This window comes from Megalopta genalis, chromosome 11, assembly GCF_051020955.1.
Source record: "Megalopta genalis isolate 19385.01 chromosome 11, iyMegGena1_principal, whole genome shotgun sequence".
NCBI classification, from domain to species: domain Eukaryota; kingdom Metazoa; phylum Arthropoda; class Insecta; order Hymenoptera; family Halictidae; genus Megalopta; species Megalopta genalis.
Window position 1 is genome coordinate 11620845 of NC_135023.1, and position 22279 is coordinate 11643123.

General features: G+C 32.2%; 4 protein-coding genes and 1 long non-coding RNA gene across 13 annotated transcripts; 3 read left to right on the forward strand and 2 right to left on the reverse strand.

The window, feature by feature from the left end:
* Positions 1-93: 93 nt before the first annotated feature.
* Positions 94-2916, forward strand: LOC117226380 (odorant receptor 13a-like). Its single transcript, XM_076525072.1, has 9 exons — positions 94-609; positions 683-835; positions 906-1074; positions 1149-1301; positions 1370-1470; positions 1530-1629; positions 1695-1799; positions 1885-2040; positions 2150-2916. Exons 1-9 carry the CDS (start codon positions 434-436, stop codon positions 2207-2209), a joined length of 1173 nt encoding a protein of 390 aa, XP_076381187.1. The 5' UTR covers positions 94-433; the 3' UTR covers positions 2210-2916.
* LOC117226373 (serine/threonine-protein kinase ATR) lies at positions 2068-12397 on the reverse strand. The gene is made up of 35 exons (XM_033480626.2): positions 12149-12397; positions 11772-11974; positions 10310-11696; positions 10090-10254; positions 9541-10026; positions 9301-9478; positions 8994-9239; positions 8809-8925; positions 8604-8726; positions 8281-8528; positions 7980-8201; positions 7737-7908; positions 7546-7672; positions 7359-7483; positions 7129-7289; positions 6899-7059; positions 6641-6834; positions 6488-6572; positions 6272-6417; positions 6096-6212; positions 5894-6033; positions 5606-5830; positions 5278-5538; positions 4981-5206; positions 4712-4896; positions 4441-4640; positions 4205-4377; positions 4004-4147; positions 3781-3938; positions 3487-3718; positions 3290-3428; positions 3106-3220; positions 2874-3027; positions 2547-2783; positions 2068-2485 (listed from the first exon to the last, which is right to left on the reverse strand). Exons 1-35 carry the CDS (start codon positions 12190-12192, stop codon positions 2303-2305), a joined length of 7479 nt encoding a protein of 2492 aa, XP_033336517.2. The 5' UTR covers positions 12193-12397; the 3' UTR covers positions 2068-2302.
* Positions 6780-8263, forward strand: LOC117226381 (uncharacterized). The gene is made up of 2 exons (XR_004491772.2): positions 6780-6867; positions 6948-8263. It is a non-coding gene; the product is annotated as an uncharacterized LOC117226381 (long non-coding RNA).
* Positions 12398-12491: 94 nt separating the features above from the next.
* On the forward strand, positions 12492-14823 carry Hmg-2 (High mobility group protein 2). 3 transcript variants are annotated; one of them, XM_076525075.1, is made up of 7 exons: positions 12492-12736; positions 12807-12998; positions 13075-13258; positions 13414-13693; positions 13767-13848; positions 13931-14146; positions 14262-14823. In XM_076525075.1, the coding sequence occupies exons 2-7, from the start codon at positions 12908-12910 to the stop codon at positions 14396-14398; spliced, it is 990 nt and encodes a 329-aa protein (XP_076381190.1). In that variant the 5' UTR covers positions 12492-12736; positions 12807-12907; the 3' UTR covers positions 14399-14823. The 3 variants fall into 3 exon arrangements, with proteins under 3 accessions (XP_076381190.1, XP_076381189.1, XP_076381188.1); XM_076525074.1 differs by having other exon boundaries at positions 12839-12998; XM_076525073.1 differs by having other exon boundaries at positions 12492-12707; positions 12778-12998.
* Positions 13844-22228, reverse strand: LOC117226374 (protein MMS22-like). 7 transcript variants are annotated; one of them, XR_004491771.2, is made up of 24 exons: positions 22094-22228; positions 20932-21525; positions 20594-20859; positions 19686-20525; positions 19310-19616; positions 19107-19241; positions 18872-19025; positions 18615-18800; positions 18426-18539; positions 18138-18335; positions 17814-18061; positions 17652-17749; positions 17410-17585; positions 17178-17336; positions 16874-17102; positions 16573-16801; positions 16401-16497; positions 16142-16336; positions 15894-16067; positions 15466-15819; positions 15194-15396; positions 14938-15126; positions 14749-14878; positions 13844-14044 (listed from the first exon to the last, which is right to left on the reverse strand). XR_004491771.2 is itself a non-coding variant. In XM_076525062.1 (24 exons), exons 6-24 carry the CDS (start codon positions 19522-19524, stop codon positions 14824-14826), a joined length of 3408 nt encoding a protein of 1135 aa, XP_076381177.1. In that variant the 5' UTR covers positions 19525-19616; positions 19686-20525; positions 20594-20859; positions 20932-21042; positions 21329-21525; positions 22094-22228; the 3' UTR covers positions 13844-14823. The 7 variants fall into 7 exon arrangements, 6 of the variants coding, with proteins under 6 accessions (XP_076381177.1, XP_076381175.1, XP_076381179.1 ...); XM_076525062.1 differs by having other exon boundaries at positions 13844-14878; positions 20932-21042; positions 21329-21525; XM_076525060.1 differs by having other exon boundaries at positions 13844-14878; positions 20932-21091; positions 21164-21525.
* Between the last annotated feature and the right edge of the window lie 51 nt (positions 22229-22279).

Below are 22279 nucleotides of genomic sequence, written 5' to 3' on the forward strand. Positions count from 1 at the left end.
GCTGAACTCTCAAAGAACACTAGAGCAACGTATAGTTTTGCTTTCAAAGTGTTTCTTCCTTGTCATTATTCGTGGTGTGCCATAGTAAAGACTGTATGTGAATAATATATGACTAGAAGGTATAATTTCAAAAGAAACCTTTAATTTAAACATAGTTAATGAGCTTTGTATTGATGGCATTGTCACAAGATCAAAGCACACAGTATAATTTGCACTAATGATGAAGTGGATGAAGTTCGTACTAGACTTTGAAATTAGTCTAAAATATGGATGAAATTCAAATTGGTTTGGAGTACTGCTACAATTAAATATTAATAGTCATTTGGCAAACTGCTATACGCTATTTGCTGAAGCATGTTCGTAGTGGCAAATGAAGTCTAAAGTCTCCAAAGAATGTTGCTTTGACAAACCATTTTTTAGAAATTAAAATATAATGAATGTTGAAAACTACATATTCATAAACCTGTTTGTTCTCAAATTTGTTGGACTTTATCCAATAAATGTTATAAGATATGTTATATGCTTTAGTTGCGTTATACTCATAGTTATACCATTAATAGCGCACGTTAATAAAAATCGGGACAATCTGAACGATCTTTTGGAAACAAGGTTTGATCGTAATTGATGAAAAATTAATTCATGCTTAGTCTGAATGAAATCAGTAATCATTAATTTTTTGCAGTTCTACTTTACTGACAATATTGCTTGGTATATTAAAGTCCTTAATCTGGTTTTTTAAGAGAAAAAAATTGGAATTTCTTATTGACTTCATGCTAACAGATTATTGGAGATTAGGCGAAATTAGTGTTTTTAAACACTTACAGGAATATGCAATGTAAATGGTTCTTAGTGTTGAAAAGTGTCGTATATTATTTAAATACATTATTTTTAATATACTGTTTCAGACGTGCTAAAAACGTTACAAGGGGCTACCTATTTTTAATATGTAATGCTTTACTACTTTTCTTCAGTGTGCCTATCATTGATATAATTACTAATAACTCGACTGTTCTAAAAGACTTTCCATTTGTTGCAACATATCCTTCGGGTTTTTATAACTTTCCATACTATGAGGTATTGTTTGCCACTTTTTCTTTTTAATGTAAATGTATTGTTACAAAATTCTATTTGGCTATATGTACATATAGACGGTTTATATATCTCAAATGATAGCAACAAGTATTTGTGGTTTGATGATTCTTGCAACCGACACTTTAATTGCAAGTGCTTTACTCCACACATGTGGTCATTTTCAAATACTTAAAGAGAATTTAAAGCAAGTAGACTCAGATATTTACTGTGTAAGTATAACATCATTTATGTTACGCCCCAACTAAACAATGATCTAAAAAGATATGATATTTTATAGTTGAATAATTTAAAAAATAATTCAGAAAGCATAAGTGCAATTTCGTGCAGAATAAAGATTCAAATAGCGCACATTATTAAGCATCATCAAGTGATACTTTGGTAAGTCAACTTAATACTTGTATGTAAGTGATTCTCTTATTCAATCTAATAAAATTTAGGTTTTGTGACAATATGGAAAAAAATTTTCATCTGATGCTGTTACTGCAAACTCTGGCCAGTAGTCTCATATTCTGTTTTGTCGGTTTACAAGTTTCTACAGTGAGGACAATTTTAAAACTTCTTACTAACTTTAAAACTTCTATTATAGATTACTTTGATTATAGACATTAATGGATCAATCTAAGTTAATGAGATATGGTTCTCATTTAATAATGGCAGTGTTCCAATTACTGCTTTTCTGTTTGCCTGGGGATATGTTAATCTCTCAGGTAAAATGAATTTCAAACGAACGTGAATCATATTATTCAATACAAAATGAAATTTTTAATTTGAAATTATTACTTATTGTAACAGAGTAGTGGCATACGTCAAGCTGTGTATTCTATACAATGGTATAGATTATCCACTTCTATCAGGTGTGAAACATGGATGATCATGTTACGTTCGCAAAAACCTAGTTACATTACAGCAGGGAAACTGTATATTATGCATTTAGAAAACTTCAGTGCGGTAAAAGTTGATTTACATATCTACGTATAAAATCATATAAAATTTTTAATATTATGATACAGCTTACGATGTACAAACATTACATACATTATTTCTATACATTTTGCAGACTCTCAGTACTGCACTATCATATTTCATGATGTTCCGTAGCTTCGGTTTGGAAGCTTAAGACTCAAGAATTGGTTTTTATAATTAGAAATATTTGACGAATAACTATATTACATACAAACGTTGAATGGTCAAGTATCCTGTTGTACACTCATTACATGTACGCACCCCAACCGAAATACATTTGACAAAGATTATCTAAGTTTGTTGCTTCTAAAATCAGATGATTTGTTTGCCCCTCGACACTCAGATTTAGCGCAATATTTTCCAATTTCTTTCCATGGGATCGAATCAGGCCTTTCAATCGCTGTTCTATATTCTTTATGTGTTCCACAGCCTAAAACATTGATATTGTATTTTACGCCATGCACAATTCATAGGATTCTTCAGTGTTTTACCTTTTCATTTGTTTTTTCACCGCCCTCGCAGGTTTGATTTTTATTCCAGCTGACAAGTGGATCATAAACAAACGGTGTGAGCACGCTTAGTAACGTGCTGGATTGTTGTCGAAGAACCCTCATAGTAGTTTCACAAGCACGTCTAAATGGTCCCTCAATTTTTAATGGTCCCATAGCATCCACCATGTTATGCGTTAAACGAAACGGCACTCGCTCTGGCCAATCGAACAATTCTCCCTGGTAATTAAGGTTTGACTTTGTAAATATCCATTCATTATTTATAATGAGCGTGTATAGTATTTAATTAGCATGATGCATCGCCTGTACCCTGTTGAATAAACAGTTGAAATCCACGTGTACACAATCACCACATTTAGAGTCGTATAGTATATTCTCCCCATGCCGATCTCCTAAACCAAGGATATATCCCACCATGGACATTACTGCTGTGGTTCGGATGTATGCGGTACGTGCTTCGTACCTATTTAAAAAATTTTCTATATTTTACACTGCAATAGTAAGTTATTATATTCGTTGTATGATTAATTAAAAACTCTACCATCCGTATGGATCGGGGAATGTAAGACGGAACCAATCACCAAGAACAGAAGGATGTCGCGGTAGAAGTTGTTCTAGGAACACTTTCCTCTTCTTCTCCAGAGGATCTTTCAACGCTATAATTCAACAATCAGATAAGTAATTTTATTATAATCATAAGATATACTAAAGCGACAACTGCTTACCACATAACATGCTTCTGAGTTCTCTATTTGAAGTGGCGATACCCCTTTCTTTATACAAATTGATTATGACTGGCCTAAAGCCTACTAAATTCGGTACCCATTCTATTAAACCACATTCTTCATTTAAGGGTACTACGCTCTGAAGGAAAAAATATGTGTTAGAAGATCCCCATGTCTTGCGTTTTTTATAAACTTACATATGTTCGAATGTAAAGTCTCCTTTGGCGAGATTCAGGGTCGTTTTGTAGATATTTATTTACTATGTCGTTGAACTCCATTAATCTAAAATCCCTGCGTAAATCGTCCTTTGGTTTACACATGAATAGGTATTTCTTACCATCTGATCCTTTCAACGCAATGCGTCGTGGTCTCTGGAGAGACGGCATAACAGCTACACTTTCTTCTATTCCAGATATATGCACCCAATTCCTAGATAATAAATAATACGTAAGGGATGTTGCATTTAATTTTACACAAATTCATTCACTTACGATGAAAATGGATTATGGTTCTCTAATGATACACCCTTAGAGGGTAGATGAAGCTGCTTAAATTTAGTTGTTGGCATCATAATTGTGCTGAAGTCTTTGGTTGACAGTAAACGAGGTAGATTCCGCGATAATTGGCTGACTGTAGTGTTCAGAACACCCTGTTGCAAAATCAATAAGGTAAATAATACTTCAGCAAATTGAACGGAATGCACTCTTTACTCACATCCGGTATTGGTTTGTTAGACAACTCAATGAGTCTCTCCCACAATTTGTGGAAGTCCTTGATGAGTTTCAGCATCTCTCCTGTTTTTAGTTTGGAATTATTTAGAATCGCTTGACAACGTCTTTGTCGCGCAGGATAAGAGGACTGGAAAAATATATCAATTCAATATCTATTCAAGTTATTAGCACTTTAAGAACTCACATTAATAACTGATGCCATCATCCATAAACAGTGTTGAGGATAAGCAAAAATTAACTTCACTAATATCGTATAAAGAGTATTTTGCACTTCTGTCGATGGATGGCATATTCGAGATACAAGTTGGCTGAACGCAGTCAGCCACATGAATATTGGTAGCCGTTCTTGATACACTTCTATATAGTAAAAATCAGTAATGAATTTTCCTCTAAATCTCTGAATTCTACTTTTATACTTACCCATGATTTTCGTCATTTTTAGTAATGCATCGCGTCGAAACTTCTCAATTTCATCGTTTACATTATGGTTGGACCGCGATGTTACACGAGAAGCAAAATCTAGCCAGATAGTCAACATTCTCGGCATAGACTGATGAATATATTTACAACCATATTGAAGCGATTTCCCATAGAAATTCATAGTGTGCACTTGTAAATCCCTAGAATAATTTTGTCTTGATTAAATTACTTTTATATAATTATTTTCGCGTAAAATCCAAGATGATATTACCGTCCTTTCTTGTCCTTTTCTTCATCAGACAACCTTTCTATAACGGATTCATAATACTGAGCACATGAAAGTAAACTTTTCTCCCATTCTCTCCAAACCTCGATAGCCTCTTTATAATTCATAATATTAGCATCAGTATCTACGTTCACAGTTTCATCATTATATTTTGCATACAGAAGCTTCGCCTGTAAATAAATAAAAATTAATATAATATGAATTCCCAGTGCTAGCTTAAACTGTTGCAAACAGTAAACAGCTAACATGCAAACCTTTGCACATTGTTTCCTTTCTTCAACGCATTCTGACGATGACAATGATTTGTAGTATGCAGATGATTGGAAACAGCTTGAGAAGCATCGCTTCAATGTCGTGAAAGCATCTTCTTGACAGCCTTTTTGCCAATACAATTGAGCCTGTTCTATGTAAAGCTGTTGTAACGGACAGGAGTCACTAGCTGAGAGAATATACATGTATGCTTGCTGATGGAGTCCTCTCCTAACAAGACAAAACAATTTTAAGATACAGTAAAAAGAAAATTATCCCAGCTCATTTAAAAAAATTCATACTTCCTTGCAATTTTGGCGCTCTTGAGCCAAATCTTTCCAATTTCCTGTTTAAGAAAAGGATTTTCTCTATCATTAACTTGTTTATTCAATTGAACTGCTAAGTCTAGAGTGGCTCTACGCATGCTTAATACAAATTCCACCCCACGAGAAGATCTAACAAGCTGACCACGCTTCTCCCACTCTTCGAATATCATTGGAAGCTGGTCTATATCCGTTAGCATCGTGGACACTGCCTTATCGAACTCATTCAATATGTGCAACCTGTTCTCAATCATAAAAAATTTCAATGTAATCCTCTATAGGGTCTTTTAATTTTGAAATCACTTACTTCATGATGTAGGAGTAACATTGTTGATAAGCTCCGGGGCGTGATGCGTCTTCCAATAGCATTACTAAATTTTGTTTTAATGATAATAAGTCTGGCTTCATGCCTTGCTTAAGATCTTCTAAAAGACTATGTTTTATGTTCTTCTGTGGAGTATCATCCAATCTAGTAAAATGAGCTAATCTCCAAAAAGGCTCATTTTCGATCATTAGTGGTTCCAATTCTGGTCTGAAATGAAAATAAAATATTTGTATTAAATGAATTAATTATTTAATATTTTTATATAATCACCTGCTACTTAAAACTCCTTCGGTAATATGTTTAGCTGTGAATGGTTGGTCAAGACCAAGATAGCATTGTATCATGCCTTGTAGATAGGTGTGTTTCAATGTCTTCTTTTGAGCTAGTCTTTCATAACATGTAGCTGCGTCCTATAGGTTTTATTATTTTTAAACACAGAAATATGAATATCTTCAAATATAAATCTTGTTACCTGAAGCTGTCCATTAACTTCATGAGCTAAGATTAATTGTTGAACTGTTGGTGTATGATCTTGAGAAGCTAGTATACCGGATATGCCATCTGGCTCATCCAACTGTGCATATATTTTCTAAAACAAGAAACAATATTAAATATTTCTAGAATTCGATCCATTAAAGATTTACTTACAGCTAGCAATCCACCTTCCATGGGTTCAGACAATCCTTTGTTGGATGAAGCCATGTACTTCTCCAAATACATTAGAGCTCTATGATATTCTCTGGACTGATAACAACCTTCAGCCACGATCAGTGAATTCAATTCTTCGCAAAAGTCTACAATATTATTACATATTAGTAGTTATATGAACATTTGACATTTAATAATTCATATTAAATGACCTACTTTCTACTGCTTTATATTTATGACTACGATCCAGTCTTTGCTCCCATAACCATCTTTGTAAATGATCTAATACTGAAAATACGATCTGTCAAAAAATTGAAAAACCAATTATTCAAGGAATGACAACAATATTGTTTTATTAAATTTATAAACCTGTGCACAACGCATGCGTCTAGTTTCCTCTGAAATTCTTGTGTCATCTGCTTTAATGCTGTGTCCATTTCTAAGAGGCCGATGACGGGACAATTCAGGATCAAGAGTAGGCTTTTTTCTGACATCAATTATTGTCAACATTTCCTCTCGTATTTTTATGTGTTCTTGTTCCGTGCCATTTGTTATAATGTACGCTGGTGAAGAGAAATTACACGTATATGATAGAGGTTTCTAAAATGGTTTTTTTAATCTACTTACACACAACATGAGGCAGACAAAATGTTAGTATTTTTATGTCCCTTTTCAGGGCTAATTTGCACGCACGCAGTACACTGTTGAGCCTTTCATCGTGAATATTTTTAAACATACTACAGAGCCAACTGTATGCCCAATTTTCAACAGATGAACCAACTTCAGAACTACAGGAACAAAATTAGGCATCAGTACAACGTAATTTACGAGAAATCAAGATTGTATTCAGTGTTTACCCATAAATAGGATGAGGAAACATTTTATCGTCACTCACGGCTGCTATTTTGTAATGAGATGTTAAAAAGGGAAAAATAATTTGCCTCGTAGTCAATGGTAAACTGTTCCATAGTTCACTGTTTTTACCTTGAGGTGTAATCTCGTATGCTTTTAAGATTTCCTATAAAGGTACATATTTTCAAAAAATGTATGTTTATACGTAATGATTATACAGTATTAAAATAGAAACCTGAATGGCAAGTGAGAAGCAATCCATACTGTGACTACTTTTTTGCATTTGAAAGGCTCGCACATGTTCAAAGAGCATAGCACAGGCAAATTCTTCATTCATATCAGAGATAAATTTACAATCATCTACAATTAAAATAATATTATTGTAAATACGGATGATTTTTGTTGTATTCTCATAATAATACCTCTAGAGATTATTCGGCGTGGTAAAAGACTCGGTTCAATGGCACCTAATTCTCCTAAACATTCTCCATATAATAAGCGTATGTTTTCATCTTTATGTTGACAACCAATTAACAGCGTATCTAACAACTAAAAAATTATTAATTGACAGCGTTTGTGATCATTGCATTTATGATTTCATGAAGTAATTTACCTCAACTATTAACGGATGAATATCCGTCTCAGTCAGAATCATTTGATTTAATTGGCTACGATGTTCTGCTAGGAATTTTTGCAAATATGTTAAAGCTCTAGACCTTACTTCATCTGTTTCATGTGTGATACGTTTCAGCCATAATTTTAAATTTGCTTCGAAACCTTTGGGTCTAAAAGAATAAAATGTAATCAGTAAATAGGGTACTTTATATTAGGTACATATGAAATATATTGTGCTTACCTGGCTTGTAAAACACGCGCCTTAATTATAGTTGAAATTTCATCAGGAATATCTATATCATCTATGAAAAATAATTCCGCAGTGTGATTGGAATTTTCTTCATTGCATTCGATAACGAGAAATTTCAACATGGCAATGATTTTTTCAGGATAAATTTTTAACAATGATATTAATGATATGCATATAGTTGGAAGGAGTGGACCTAGTTCTTTAATAGTTATGCTGGAAAATTAAAAACAAAAATAATTATGCTATAAATAAAAAATGTACATTGTATGACCTCATTTTGCGTTTTACATACTTGTGAATGAATGCGTTCCATGCATCGCATATAAGAGGCCCGTATCCTGGTCTCTTGAATGCTAATGAGGTTCTCAAAGTGGCTAAGATTTTATACCTTAATGGACTTAAATATTCTGGTCCCATTAATCTCATTAATGCAGCCAACGATGCTAGTGCAGATTGCTGCGTATACTCATCTGATTTTGAGCCAAGTTTGATGTCAAAATTTACTAGTATACCATGCAAACGTAAATTCAAATAAGATTTCTGCAAATATTGTAATTTATTTTTGGATTAGATTGCAAAATTTTATTGTGAATACTACTAAAGATGCAAACTTACAATTCCTTTATGTGTAATGTAATTTTTTTCCGAGCTGTTGTCATAATCAGAAATGATTTTCAACAATCCAATCACTTTCTCAGGAGATTCATGAAAATTCAACATAAATTCCTCAAATATACCCTGTAAATTATATTCATAGAAAATATTAAAATTTAATTTCAATAATATATTAATTATCTCTATAGACTTATTTATATATTACCATAAACGATTGTCTTGTCAGTACAGATAAATTCATTTGCGTGATACTTGATACTAATCTTAAGCATTCTGCAGTAGTAGCAAGAGGCATATTTAAAAATGCATAACTACAAATGTACTAAAAAACAGTAAGAATTACTATATTGTTGCCAGGATAGACATCATTTTTGCACTTCATTCACTTACAGGAAAGTATTCTTTTAACATCTGTTTTTCATCCATGCTGACTAACTCTGCTATATCACGCAACAAAATTTTTACATTTGGTGGGTCAACGCCGAAAGAAAGTAAAAAGCTAACTGCATAATGACCGTCTTTGCGCAATAATTGCCGTGAACCCTCGTATCCAATGCACTTTGCAACACGGTGTATCGACGTGGCCACATTGTAAGAATATTTTATAAAATTATGTACAGCACATTGCATTATGACCTGAAATTAAGAGGATTGTATGAAAATTCTACATTTTAATTTATAGCTTCAATATATGTACCTTAAGAAAATCTTTCTTATATTTTACATATAACACTTTGGTTGAAACGTTCAATAATTTAGCATAGTCGCTATAGGCAGTTGTAGCAAACGCTACTGAGGTCGGAGATGATGTAGAATATAGTATAGAGATGAGAAATAAGTTCAAAATTCGTCTCTCAGCAGTATACAATTGAACACTGAAAATAAATAATTAATAATTCATTTTACAGAAATTTAAATTGCTTCAAATTTACCTTACCTTGCAAAATTTCTAGCTGTAAGAAGTACGGTTTCCTGAAGCGCGTGGTTAGAACTTTGAAGAGCTTTCATAAGTGCACTTGCCATAGTATTAATTATTAAATTGACAAATTCATCCAATGAAGCGGGCACATCGTACTCTATAGATACAACAGACTTTTTTGCTATATTTATTTTATTATTTAGTATTCCTTTTATTGCTGTAGCAATATTAGAACGAGTCATGGGATTTTCGTCTTCTATGTACGAACACCACACTTTTGTTATTTCATGTTTGTTAAATGAATTTATATGATTCGAAAATGATAATATATTTTCGGAAATGCAGAAACGCACTGAAAGAAACTCTGATGATAATACACTAAGATATGAACTCAGAAGATAATCATATTCATTTGAAACATGATAGACATAAGGATTTATATCGCTTTTAACATTGCCAGCACAACATTTACATTGTATTTTCCATTTTGTATTGTCTGGTTCCCTAGAGGGAAAGAATAGTATATTTATTAATCTGTACTTCTAAAGAGAATCATTAAAACATTACCTTACAAAGTCTGCATGCCCAGATAAGTAACAACTTGTTTTACCCAATACAATTACAAGTTTTTCATAGACTTCCTCTTTTTTTGACTGTAATGCAGGTTGAAGAACGTATCTCGAGATATCTTCAAATTTAGTTTCCCCGTTATTGAGAAGCAGTATACTATTCCTGTAAACATTTCATTCTTACAATGTGGACAAACTTTTCAATACAAAGTACTTACTGCACTGCTGCAACTGCTAAGTCAGTTCTACCACTTGACACACAATTATTTAACAAGTTTAATGCTTCCATTCCATTACCAAATTCGCAAAGTGCTTCAAGGCATCTTAATTTTGTTGCAATATCTAAGGACTCTGCTGCCTCTTTCACGTGATTATTAATTATTTCTGCAGATATTTCAGTATTTGTAATGAATGGTAGTGCCAGTAACTTATGGAGAACATCCTTGTTTGCTTCATTATGTGCCACCATATGTATGAAACACTCAAAGATAATTTGTCCCTGCTGGCACTGACCTGACCTCAAATTCTGTATGAGTATTTCCAAAATATCATCTAAATCGGTTGCATACAAATTCATTGATAATTTTAGCTCTTTTAACCAACATTGTAAAATACCTGATGCTTTTAAAATGTGTACACATTTTTCTAACTTTTTTGACTTTGCTGCAAAAATCAATTCATTTCTTACAAACTTCCATGGTTCACAAAACTCACTGACTAAATTATTCTTACTGAAATTGCGTCTGATTTCAGTGAGAATACAATGATTAAAAATAACAATGAAATCTGGGTAGTACTCGAAATATGAAATAAATTCTTTTGTCTCGGAAAGCGTACAAACTCTTGGTTCCTTGGCAAAGTACTGCTTCATTTTATTACAAATTATTTCTTTCAGCTTTTCCGTAGCTTCTACATTATTTTCATATTTGATGAATTCATGAACCATCAGATGACTGATTTGAAAGCATAATTCAATACTGTTTGAAAAAATTGGTGATGATTGAATAAATCGAGTAAGTATCTGTACAAATGGACATAATTGATTTCCTTGTAATTCATGAGAAGATAACCATGCAGGAATTATTTTCACAATTTCAATAAAGTGGAGCATCAAATTTTCCACTTCCTCTCTGTTCATTAAAGAAGACTCTATTAATTTTGTGCAGAGATTTAGTACCATAATCTTTACATTTGGAACAGATACAATGAGCATTTTCATCATAATATCTGAAAGTACTTTTTCATTCCACACCGAAACACCAGTCTTCTCAATAATTTTCAAAATGGACATCTGTACTTGTGGTACATCAGAATACATTATTGTAACAGGGAATGCTTGTAGATCTAAATTCTCTATGATTTCTCTGTCTGCATTAAATTTAGCTAATTTTAGTTCTTCCGTATCTCCATTAGACTTATAAAATTCCAATATTTCTTGAAGAATATTCATATATTCGTTACTAATAATTTCAAACATAGTGATATGATGTCTAGACAATATTCTAAGCATGCAGGCTTGAATCTCTATGCTATTTGCAAGAATTTCATTACTCAAAGGCTCTCCAACTATATAAAACATTGTACCAAAAAGCCAAGTAGTAAATGCTGCAAAAATAATAGAATACAATGTTATATTATTATGTTATATATTATATCCCACATGTTATATCATTTTCTTACCTGCATATTGACACTGTAACGCATCATTTTGCAATCCATTGGTATATGGTGGAATTAAAACTGTAGTTAAAGTAGCAGAGCCCTTTAATATTGACTCTAAAAGGGATCGAAGCATTTGTTCTGCAGTTGCATTTTTTAAATCAGAGAAGATTGCAATAATAGGGCTGTTGATAAATTTCCATACAGAATCAGCCACTGTTATACTGAAAGTAAATAAATATATTGTAATAATAGAATTAAGAAAAATTAGAACAAAAAATAACCGGGATAATATCCCCACTTTGTTTAATGATATTCAAAGTAGTGTTGTTCTTTGAATGAAAATTAATAGCACGTTAAAGAAAAATCTTCAAAATGAACGATATGAAATAAGTTACCTGCTACTACTGTGAAGAATAATTGAATTATCATTTACTTCCATCTTACATCATTAGTTCCGACATCGTAAGTGACAATAGACAAAATTGAACACTTCTTCGTAACACTGTGAAACAACTGTTGAACATTGCGCTAAATAGTGATCATCGTTCACACGTGATTTAGATAGCGTCCCCTCATATTTCGTTGAAAGTTGAACGGAGTTCAAATTGAAATCGACACTTCTCATTTGACAAACGTGTACGCTTTCCTCGACCAGTGGTCTAGGGTTTTAATTCAGCGGTAAAATCATCAACTTTGAATTAGCGTCATCCGAGATCTCTCCATGAGGAGTCGGCTTTAGTGTTTATGCCAACGATATTTAATGATTATGTATTTTTCTCCACATATTGTTTCTGTTATGAACAATTAATTTTCGTTGGTAAAATACACACCGCTGTATAATACCGGTCATGATTTAGTGCTGCGTTCCATTTCCATGCGATTGCAACGGAGTTATTGTTAACATATTCACGGCTTAACCTAATACGCTAACGTGAATTGCAACCTATGCATTAGGTATTCCAAAAATATACACATTATATACAGTAAGTATTAAATATTACAATGATTCTTTTACATTTAACAGAAAACGATACTTTGAGTTAACCTTTCAAGCGATACTACAACTGTTGCATCAAACTCAACAGGATCAGTTATGAATTTTAATTGAAACCAATAAGACTTTGTTGTAAAATAATAGTATATAATTGTGCAAAATGAGTGAGAGTGCACCAGTTAATGATGTGTCTGAAAGCAACGGTGGGCCAGAGCAACCAACTTTCAATGGAGAATCTGAGGAACATACGAGTAATTTGAAATCTGTTCACTCTCAAGTGCCATATATTTATTGTTTCTATATTTAAAATCATGATTCTTGAACTAGATAAATCACCTGTAAGTGCAGAAGACAAAGCACCTGACTCTGTGTGTGACAATGGGATAAAGAAGAATAATACAAGCACTGGTATTGGAAGTAATACCACTAGTACAACTAATAGGTCAAAAAAACGTAAGAAAGCTCCCAGAGATGCAACTGCTCCAAAGCAACCACTCACAGGATACTTTAGGTATTATAACTATGTAATTAAATCATATACAAAAGTTTTTAAGAATGTTAAAGTTAATTGGTATATTTGCTTACCAAAAACAGATAATATCTTTTTGTTTACTTAATAAAGATGACTATAATTAAAAGTATACATATTAATGAGTTTTGATATAGGTTCTTAAATGACCGAAGAGAAAAAGTACGGAATGACAATCCGACTTTATCATTTGCTGAGATTACAAAACTTCTTGCCTCGGAATGGAGCACATTACCAGCTGATTTAAAGCAACAGTATTTGGATGCAGCTGAGCAAGACAAAGAACGTTATAATCGTGAATTTAGCGACTATAAACAAACAGAAGCATACCGGTTGTTTAATGAGAAACAATCTATGGAAAAGCAACAAGAAAATAAAAAGGAACGAAACGGGACTGATGTCAATTCTGAGCAAAATGTACTAGTCTTTCGTTATCAATAACGTTTTATACTTGGTTTTCTGTTTATTTTAATGTATCTCTTTCTGCTAGGATATTCAACAGGAAAAAGACAATGATTTCACAGGCTTTGATATTCCCATTTTTACAGAAGAATTCTTAGATCACAATAAAGGTGTGTAAAATATATTTTGAAAAGATTTACAAATTCGCCTGTGCTTCAATGAATATTTACAAATGAACTTCTGTGTCTTCAGCATGCGAAGCGGAATTAAGACAATTAAGAAAAGCTACGTCGGATTACGAGGCTCAAAATGCTGTTCTTCAACGGCATGTGGACAGTCTATATGCAGCTGTAAATCGTTTGGAGTCTGAAACAAATCAACAACGTACGACAAATCAAGCTTTACAACGTCATTTGGATTCTCTTCGTTCGCAGTTAGCTGGTTGCTTTACGGCAGTACCTCTTCCAGGTTGAATTAATACATAACATAATATATATCATACAAGTTTCAAAAATGTTTGGTACACACTAGCCTAGGTCTGTAATCTTCATCTTGATTAATGGAAGCAATTCTATGATTTTAGGTACACACGAAGGTGCAACCTTACAAAATATCGACAGTTACGTCGAAAGATTAGAATCATTATTAAATGGCAATACTGAACAATCTTTACGGAATGCTGTGCGTAGTGCCGTGTCTCGACTCGAATTAATTGGATGACGATCGCCCCCCGGTAGTACAACTACTACGTCACTGAAGCATCATCGTTCGAGACACTCACATCGAAAATAGAGAAAAGAAAGTGACTGTGTTGTTTTTTACATGTTTTGTAAAATACAATTCTTTCCTTCAAGACAGATATGATTATTTATGAGTCGGTGATACTTATGTACGCTTCGTAGCTCGACGATTACAACATATCTGTACCATATGTAACATTAAAACATTCTTTCTGGGTCATAGTTTTATGTTCATACGTTATTCTTTAGGTGAGTATAATTTATAAAATATAATTTCATATAACTATGTACACGAACGCAGCTATTCGTTTATACAACAAATATACATACTGGATTTGTAGCTTAATATGGAGAAGTATCTTCATGGTACTGTCGATTATTTATTAATAAATTTTTTTAAACTTACTACTGATCCGCTTTTATGTTTTTCATAGCATTTAGTAGTTGATTCCAGGAATATCTGTAACGTTGAGTAATATTTAGATAATGATTGCAAAACTTTATATTAGTTAGAATCACCTCAAAGATGCCGCGTTCGGGCGACGATTCCTCTCCAAATCAATTAAGGTACGTTCAATTTTTGGCGATAAAAATTGTATTATCTCGATCTTCACCGATAAAATTGATTGCAAAAATTCAAAAGTGTTATGCTGATTTGTTGTAATTAATTTTTGGATGGTGTTGAATATCGCAGTGTTAAGCTTTTCCCTGAAATTGTTACTTGCATCAAATATATTCCCAAAATCTTTGTAAACCCAAGAATAGTAATACTGACTGTAAAGTATGGCTTTCTTTGTAATACGGATTTCTGACAATATTTCTCATGAACTCCAAAGTGTGTTGTTTATGTGGATGGTAATCATGAACTTTTATGTAGCCTCCAATGATATAAGGTGTACAAATTAAAATAATATATTCTATTACATGACTGGCGTAATCTTTTCCTCCTTTGAGCAGATTTTGGAGAAATATCATTACCTACAATAAATATATTATGACAGTAAAATATGTTTTGATAAACGTGTTAAGTAAGAAACTAATACTTACCAAATAGAAATGTTTATGTAACATGTTATCGCTCGATATTGTAAAGAAGTTCGTCATCAAGATTTCAAACACTAAATGTATGAAATCTGCTTTTGCATCTTTAAAACATTTTAATAATGAATCAGACACTTTAAAATTATTCGTATTATTAATTGAAGTTATTAAGAGTGGCATATATTGATCAAAAAGATCTTTTATCAGTATATGAAGTGATATGTCGTTTTTAACATTAAGAGCCTCGATGCCCAAAAGTATCATGGAAAATGTTTTTTTCCCAAAATTTTTTAAAAACGGTTGATCAGATGAAAGAATAGTCTTATTCAGTAACATTTTGAACATGTTATTCGGTTGATTCTAAAAAAGATTTGGATTAGCATAGTACATTAATTTTTAAGTGAACTTTATATAATATGTTAAGAACTACTTACTTTAGTATAAAGCATTGTCGAGGTACAAAGTATTAATGTTCCAACGCATCTATATATCCAGAAAGCTAATTCCGAGTCTTTACTTTCTTCAGTGATTGGCGAAAGAACCCATTTTTCCATATGGGAAAAATACGATCTCCATTTTGTGTCATATTGAATCCGTTCTTGTTCAGACTGAAAAAGACAATTCATAGTTTTTAGTTTTATATTAACGCATGGATTATTCATATAATTTTGAAAATTTGTACCTTTAGAGTGTTTCGTTTTTTCATAGAATACATCATGAAGACTAAAATGGGCTCCTTGCTGTTTTGAAATTCTTGCATATCCTCATACATTACAAACATTTGTTGTATTTCATTCAGTGAGATTATATAATTTTGTATAATTTTCATTTCATCTTCGTTTGTATTGTGAGCAATGATGGAGCATTTCACCCAAGCCTAAAATTCACATAATTTGTTAACGTATTGTTTAATGATTCATCTTTGCGTTTTGATATTTTACCTGTATAAGTAACGTATCAAAATTTTTTATTTCTTTCTTCAGAGTTTCAACTGCCTGCTCTTCTTCGAGTATCAACACTAAGTAATGTCTTGTAATTCTAAAATCAAAGTACTAGTTTCATAAAGCATTTCGTAGTTGCAATATTAAATAGCATTACATACTTTAGATATACCTAATATCTTTAACAACCACGGAAGACGCAAAATGCTGAAACAAAGACTTAGCTGAGTGTTTGTATTTTTTTGCCATTATTGAATTCTTCAATGCATCCAAAGTAAATAAGACTGCAAGTTGTGAGATATCCCGGTAATGGTCCCCCGTAAGTAGAGGATCAAAAACAAGCTGTCGTACTCTACACGTGACATAACACCATAAAGCGTCCAACAATTTTCCTGCTCCATCTAACAAACATACGAATAAAAATAAATGGAGTACGAATAAAAATTTGTTTTACGATCAAGAAAGTAACGGACCTGAATTTAACGAGTTAAAACATTTTTTAAAAATATTAACAAGCACCCTTATCAATGTTCCCATCATTTTATTTGAACATTCTGACAAGTATCTATCTATCCAACCACCAAGCAACAAGTGTTCTTCTAACTCTATGGTACTGGCTGATAAAATTGTACTAAACACATCCACAAAATTGATCATCATCGCGCGGGAAGTTTCATCCTTACGACAACTTATTGTATTTACCTGAAAATGACAATTAATTGTATCAAATATACAAATTATTAAATAGCAATTAAATATGGCAATTCAATGTTCTACCGTATCAATGTAACAAGATGCTATACTTGTAAAATTGATTTTAAGCTCGCTATACAAAAGAAGAATAACTAATTTTCCCTTCCAAATTAAGCTATATTTTTTACTATTCTCGTTATTGTATTCCTTCGTCAGTGGTAGGAGATCTAACATCACCGAACACTGTAAACAAAATAAAGTTTATGACAAATATGTTTCATTAAGACAAATTTTAAAGATTTTAACATATACTTACTACATTTGTAGTGTCCGCAGTAACTGCTAACGTTAAAAAAAGGGAAATGAAATTGTATAAACCTGTCACGGAAAATTCTTCCACTTTGCTTTTAGAAAATTTAGAGTAGATCCGACCTTTAATCTGGTTCCAATGTTTCGTATCGCTGCTACTATAATTTATTTGCAAGAATGTTCCTATAATATATTACCTGAATTAACAATTTTTTAAATATAGTTTTATTTCTTAAACAGGATATTTACCAAGAAAATGTAAAAACATTCCATAACTAGATTCTTTAACATATTCAGTGTTATTTAGTCTATCCCTTACTTGCTTCAGTATATCCATGGCAGTTTTCCTAATAAACATGTCTTTAACAGATCATACAAGAATACACATAGTTACATAAATTATTTTCTTACTTTTCAACTGATAAAGTCCAAGGACCAGATGTTTGTAATAAAAATGGTTCATCTAATCTTTTATGAAAGCAGTCCCAAAGAAGCGAAATTATAGAAACTCGTGTTTTCCACCAATTTGTGACTATAGTATTTAACAAGGGAATCATGATACGTAACTCTTCATCAATTTCATCACGTTCACCATCCTTCCCACCTTTGGAAATATATGTTTTCAAGATCTTTTCTAGCTGCTCGTAATTAGGCCTAATCTTTAAAAACATAAACAATTAATTGACACTATTAACATTTAGATAATAAGAAGAAAAATACTTGAAATACATATACCCTTGAACAATTGGAGCCCAAATATAAACCATCGCTACTATATCCATATAAAAGTGAAAGATTATAAATAATCCATAGACAAAACAATTCAGTGTTCTTACAAGGTACCAAATTGTAGCATGTAGATTCTTCTCTGCTATCAGATGCTTTCCTATTTAATAATCCAGTAACACTATCGTTTACGTAGTCCCAAAATGTCTATTAAAATTAATATTTTACAAAAACTTTGTTAATACGAATTTTTGGCTTTTCCTATTTATGATACGTATTACATTATAAGAATAATACCTTTGATTTCATTCTGTCAGATAAAGTATCAATGAATATTTGGAGCATCAGCCATAGCTCACGAATGCAAGTACAATTATATGGTGTTTTTTGTTGTATATTTATTAAAGGCATCTGAAATATGTTGAAAAAGAATGTAGCATAAAAGAATATATGCATGTGCATCATTTCATTAAACAATAGTCTTACCGTTTCAAATATCTTCAATGATATATAAATGAGATCATTGATGATTATTGCCTGAACATTTTCAAGTTCTTCCAGCTGACTCTCCATGGAATATTGGTGATACAAAGAACGTGTGTATACCAGTGAGATAAAAAACCATCGCAATTCAATGTGCATATGATACATATGATACTCTGGTTGATTGCACTATAACATACAAGAAAATAAAATAGTAATCTCATAACTGATTTAATAAATACAATATTTTTTGTACAAACCTGGTTGCCTAATTTAGAAGGTGCATAATGAAATGTGGCATCTGGAACATTTCTTAATCTACTAAGGAAATGTTTTATGGTAGTAAATAACATATTAAATTCTTCTTCAATGTTTTCGTTTATAATTTGCAAAGATTGAACATCCCATTTTATACTGAAAAATAATCTTTGATTTTTAAAAAATTCTTAATTTATCAATGCATAGGTACAGCACAAGGAAAAAAGATTGTCTCACCTATTTAAATATCTCCGAATGTATAAAACAAATTTGCAAACAAGACATCTTACATAATAAAAATCCATATCATTTGTCTTAGAACTTAATACCTGATCATAAGTCTCATAACTGCCTAATATCTTCAATTGCATACTGACAAAAATTCAGATGTTAATGTAACATACGATTACAATATCTCCAATACAAATAGAAAAACTTACACCATGCATTTGATGAAATGTTTTAAATCCAATATGCCTGTTGATGCAGGCACATTGCAATCAAACAGTTGCACATCAATATCTGCTAATGAATTTTCATCTTTCGGGTAAAGAACATTGTCCACTTCTCCAGACAAGAATAAACTTTCTCGATTTAATTCCCAATCATTGCTATTCACCTTACCATTGCAACTAAAAGTTATACACAAATCCATCTGAACAATATTATTAGGTACAACCTAGAACCAATTATTGAGTAACAGGTTCTTGTCTAATAAAACGGTCATATAATACACATTTTTGATACCTAAAATTTTAGATTTTTAATTAGTATAAATTTTCCATGTAGAGTTACGTTTTGTACGAAAATACATACGTTATTTGTTGTACATGTTAACATGTGTCAGTGGAACAAGCAGACGCTTTTCCCAAGTTTTGGCGGTTTCGACGCAAGCACCATCTACATATCCACCTGTTAGGAAAATTCAATTAAACTTTGCACAAAAAATTTTCATTGATTCAACATTGCAACATCTACATTACATAATTATCGCACTTGTTAAGCACGGTGAATTAATAATAGTGCGCTCGAAAAATATAGGTCAATATTAAATTAATAAGTCAAGTTTTTATTATTATAATTGGTTATGATATTAACATCTGGTAAGATTTTAAAAGTCGTTAATTAATTCCGGTGTTAAATTCTTTAATTTCTCAAGAACCTTTAACAAACGATTGTTTAAAATAATCTTCCTGGCTGCCTGAACAAAGGGCATAATGTTGTAACGGTGTAAAAACGATTGCCCCACTTTAGGCGCTGCCGTAATAATTTTCGGGTACTAAAAATAAATTGATAAAGAGATTAATTTCTGAGAAATCGTGTACAATATTTTATAAATTGAAAATATATAAACTTTCTGAGCAATTCTTAAAATTCTCTGTCTCATTTTTCGACTTTTTTGTCGTTCAAATACGTCCTCCACGGGAGCGTAATTTTCCAATGTACATTTGTAATCATTCCATCCTTTCTTCCTTGCAGTTTTTATCTCTGCAATTTCTTGTTCGTTGAGTTCTCGTGCCCCATTGTTTACTTTCGATTTGCAACCAATTCTTACTTTTTCGTTCTCCCGGCGATAATTGTTTGCTCTCGTCCAAAATTCTTTCAACTTTTGAGCTTTTTGCCGTACGACTTCTGACATGCATATATTCATCGGTCCTATGCAATTAAAAAACCTGTTTGTTCTCTTTCCACCCGTGAATGAAATTCTGTATAAAATCTGTAACCTTTTAATTCATACTCGTTGCATGGTGCTCGAGATTTTGAAATTAACATACAATTGACAGTATGCAGTGCATACAAAGGAAAGTAACCACATTCTTTCAATAATGTCTCCTCTACACTCTTGTATTCTATAATAGGCTGTTCCGTACATGGTTTTGAAATAATTATTTCTTTTGAAGTGGCCTTTGCTTTTTTCCGAGTTATAGCGCCAATTTTTAATGGCTGCTTTCTGTTTTTCGATTCTGGTTCAATATTTTCCAACACTTCCCTTAAATTAATTACCGCATTATAACGTATTGTTTAATCTTAAAAAGTTGTTTATCTCCGCAACCATTCTTACCGTAAAAGTCCTGGTCGAGTATAAGCAGAGAAATTTATAATATACGGAGTTTTACATAAATCCGTAATGAATATACGAATTTGGAAGTCCATGCTTATATACCGTAAAGGTCTGTAAATCACCATTACTATTAGAGGTTTCTGATCTGGTCTGACACGGCCTAGGAAACAAAATTAATTTTTGATTTTGTTCAAATTATCGACAGTGGTAAAAAACTGATTATGCAGTTCACCCCATCGTGGATAGATGTCGACACAAGGATCTTCTTTCGATGGTAAAATAGTGAATGAAAATTGTTCTTTTGATTGAGAACATATTGGAATTTCATAACAAGCTCTACATAATAAACAGTTATTCTTGTTATACGAATCGTTAAGTAGTTGAACGATAAACTTACGCTTTACCGAGCGGAACATTTCCAAAATTTATATTGGCTGGAAAACAGAAACCAGTTCTAACGTTTCCGGTAATTTGAACTATTAATATACGATTGTCGAAGTAGCGAATCTTTAAAACGTCATTATAATTTCTCGGTTCGTCAGGAATAAACTGAATATTGATCTCGTGAACTGATCCAGGGGTTAACCACCTTGTCTGCAATAAATTTGCATTCGTTAATACTTTGTGCGATACGATACCTCTTGTAAGAACAAAGAATTTTCTTTCACTTGAGGTGCACTTCCGAACCGGAAGTACGGAGTTTTAATTGGTAACGGTTGAATCGGGCACGATTTAGGGAAATAGTTTGTGATTTTTAATGTCTTTTCTCGAACTTTCAAATTTCTAGAACTGAAAGTAAAATTCAAATTTGATGGCGATGCAATCAGAAAGCCGCTTTTCGAAGTATCCTTGACTTTTGCTTTTGGTCTCAAACATTGAGATGAGTCAATCACATCACCCTTCATTTCTAACTTGAAATTAACGAAGTACAATGTTGACTCAGAATCAGCAGAATAACTATACTTATTTACAATACAACAGGAAACAGATGAAAGATAAGTTATCACTTCACGCGATTATATTTTCCCAAAGGAACGTATGTTTCAAACGATAATTACATTTATAAATGTTATTATTGTTTACAAAATCATTTAAATTTATTTAAATTTGAAATTTGATTTGAACGATCAAAAAATGATGACGAAACGTGTTACAAGCTTACTTCAAAGTCCTTCGTTCTTAATGAATCCAACCTTTATTCGAATAAGATTACATCTGTAAGAACTATTTCTCAGAAAACTTTTGATTGATAATTTTCTGAAATTGAGAGATCGTGAGAAAATCCCTTTAATTTTCGCGCGATGGCGGTGCATGATGTATGTTATATTCATCTGTTTACAAGCTCCAG

Bases quoted from the DNA above. Each gene is read 5' to 3' on its own strand.
- LOC117226380 (XM_076525072.1), top strand. From the start codon at position 434: ATGAATGTTGAAAACTACATATTCATAAACCTGTTTGTTCTCAAATTT. The intron at 1,471-1,529 runs GTAAGTCAACTT...AATAAAATTTAG, and splicing joins CATCATCAAGTGATACTTTG to GTTTTGTGACAATATGGAAA. The intron at 1,630-1,694 runs GTGAGGACAATT...CTTTGATTATAG, and splicing joins TCGGTTTACAAGTTTCTACA to ACATTAATGGATCAATCTAA.
- LOC117226374 (XM_076525062.1), bottom strand. From the start codon at position 19,524: ATGGATTTGTGTATAACTTTTAGTTGCAATGGTAAGGTGAATAGCAAT. The intron at 16,337-16,400 runs GTAAAATATCAA...TGTGAATTTTAG, and splicing joins TTGATACGTTACTTATACAG to GCTTGGGTGAAATGCTCCAT. The intron at 15,127-15,193 runs GTCAGTATTACT...TAACAATTTCAG, and splicing joins AAAGAAAGCCATACTTTACA to GGAAAAGCTTAACACTGCGA.
- LOC117226373 (XM_033480626.2), bottom strand. From the start codon at position 12,192: ATGGAAGTAAATGATAATTCAATTATTCTTCACAGTAGTAGCAG. The intron at 7,484-7,545 runs GTATTATTATGA...TTTTAATTGTAG, and splicing joins ACGCCGAATAATCTCTAGAG to ATGATTGTAAATTTATCTCT. The intron at 5,539-5,605 runs GTAAGTGATTTC...GATTGAGAACAG, and splicing joins TGTTACTCCTACATCATGAA to GTTGCACATATTGAATGAGT.
- Hmg-2 (XM_076525075.1), top strand. From the start codon at position 12,908: ATGAGTGAGAGTGCACCAGTTAATGATGTGTCTGAAAGCAACGGTGGG. The intron at 12,999-13,074 runs GTAATTTGAAAT...TTCTTGAACTAG, and splicing joins AGAATCTGAGGAACATACGA to ATAAATCACCTGTAAGTGCA. The intron at 13,694-13,766 runs GTACTAGTCTTT...TCTTTCTGCTAG, and splicing joins ATGTCAATTCTGAGCAAAAT to GATATTCAACAGGAAAAAGA.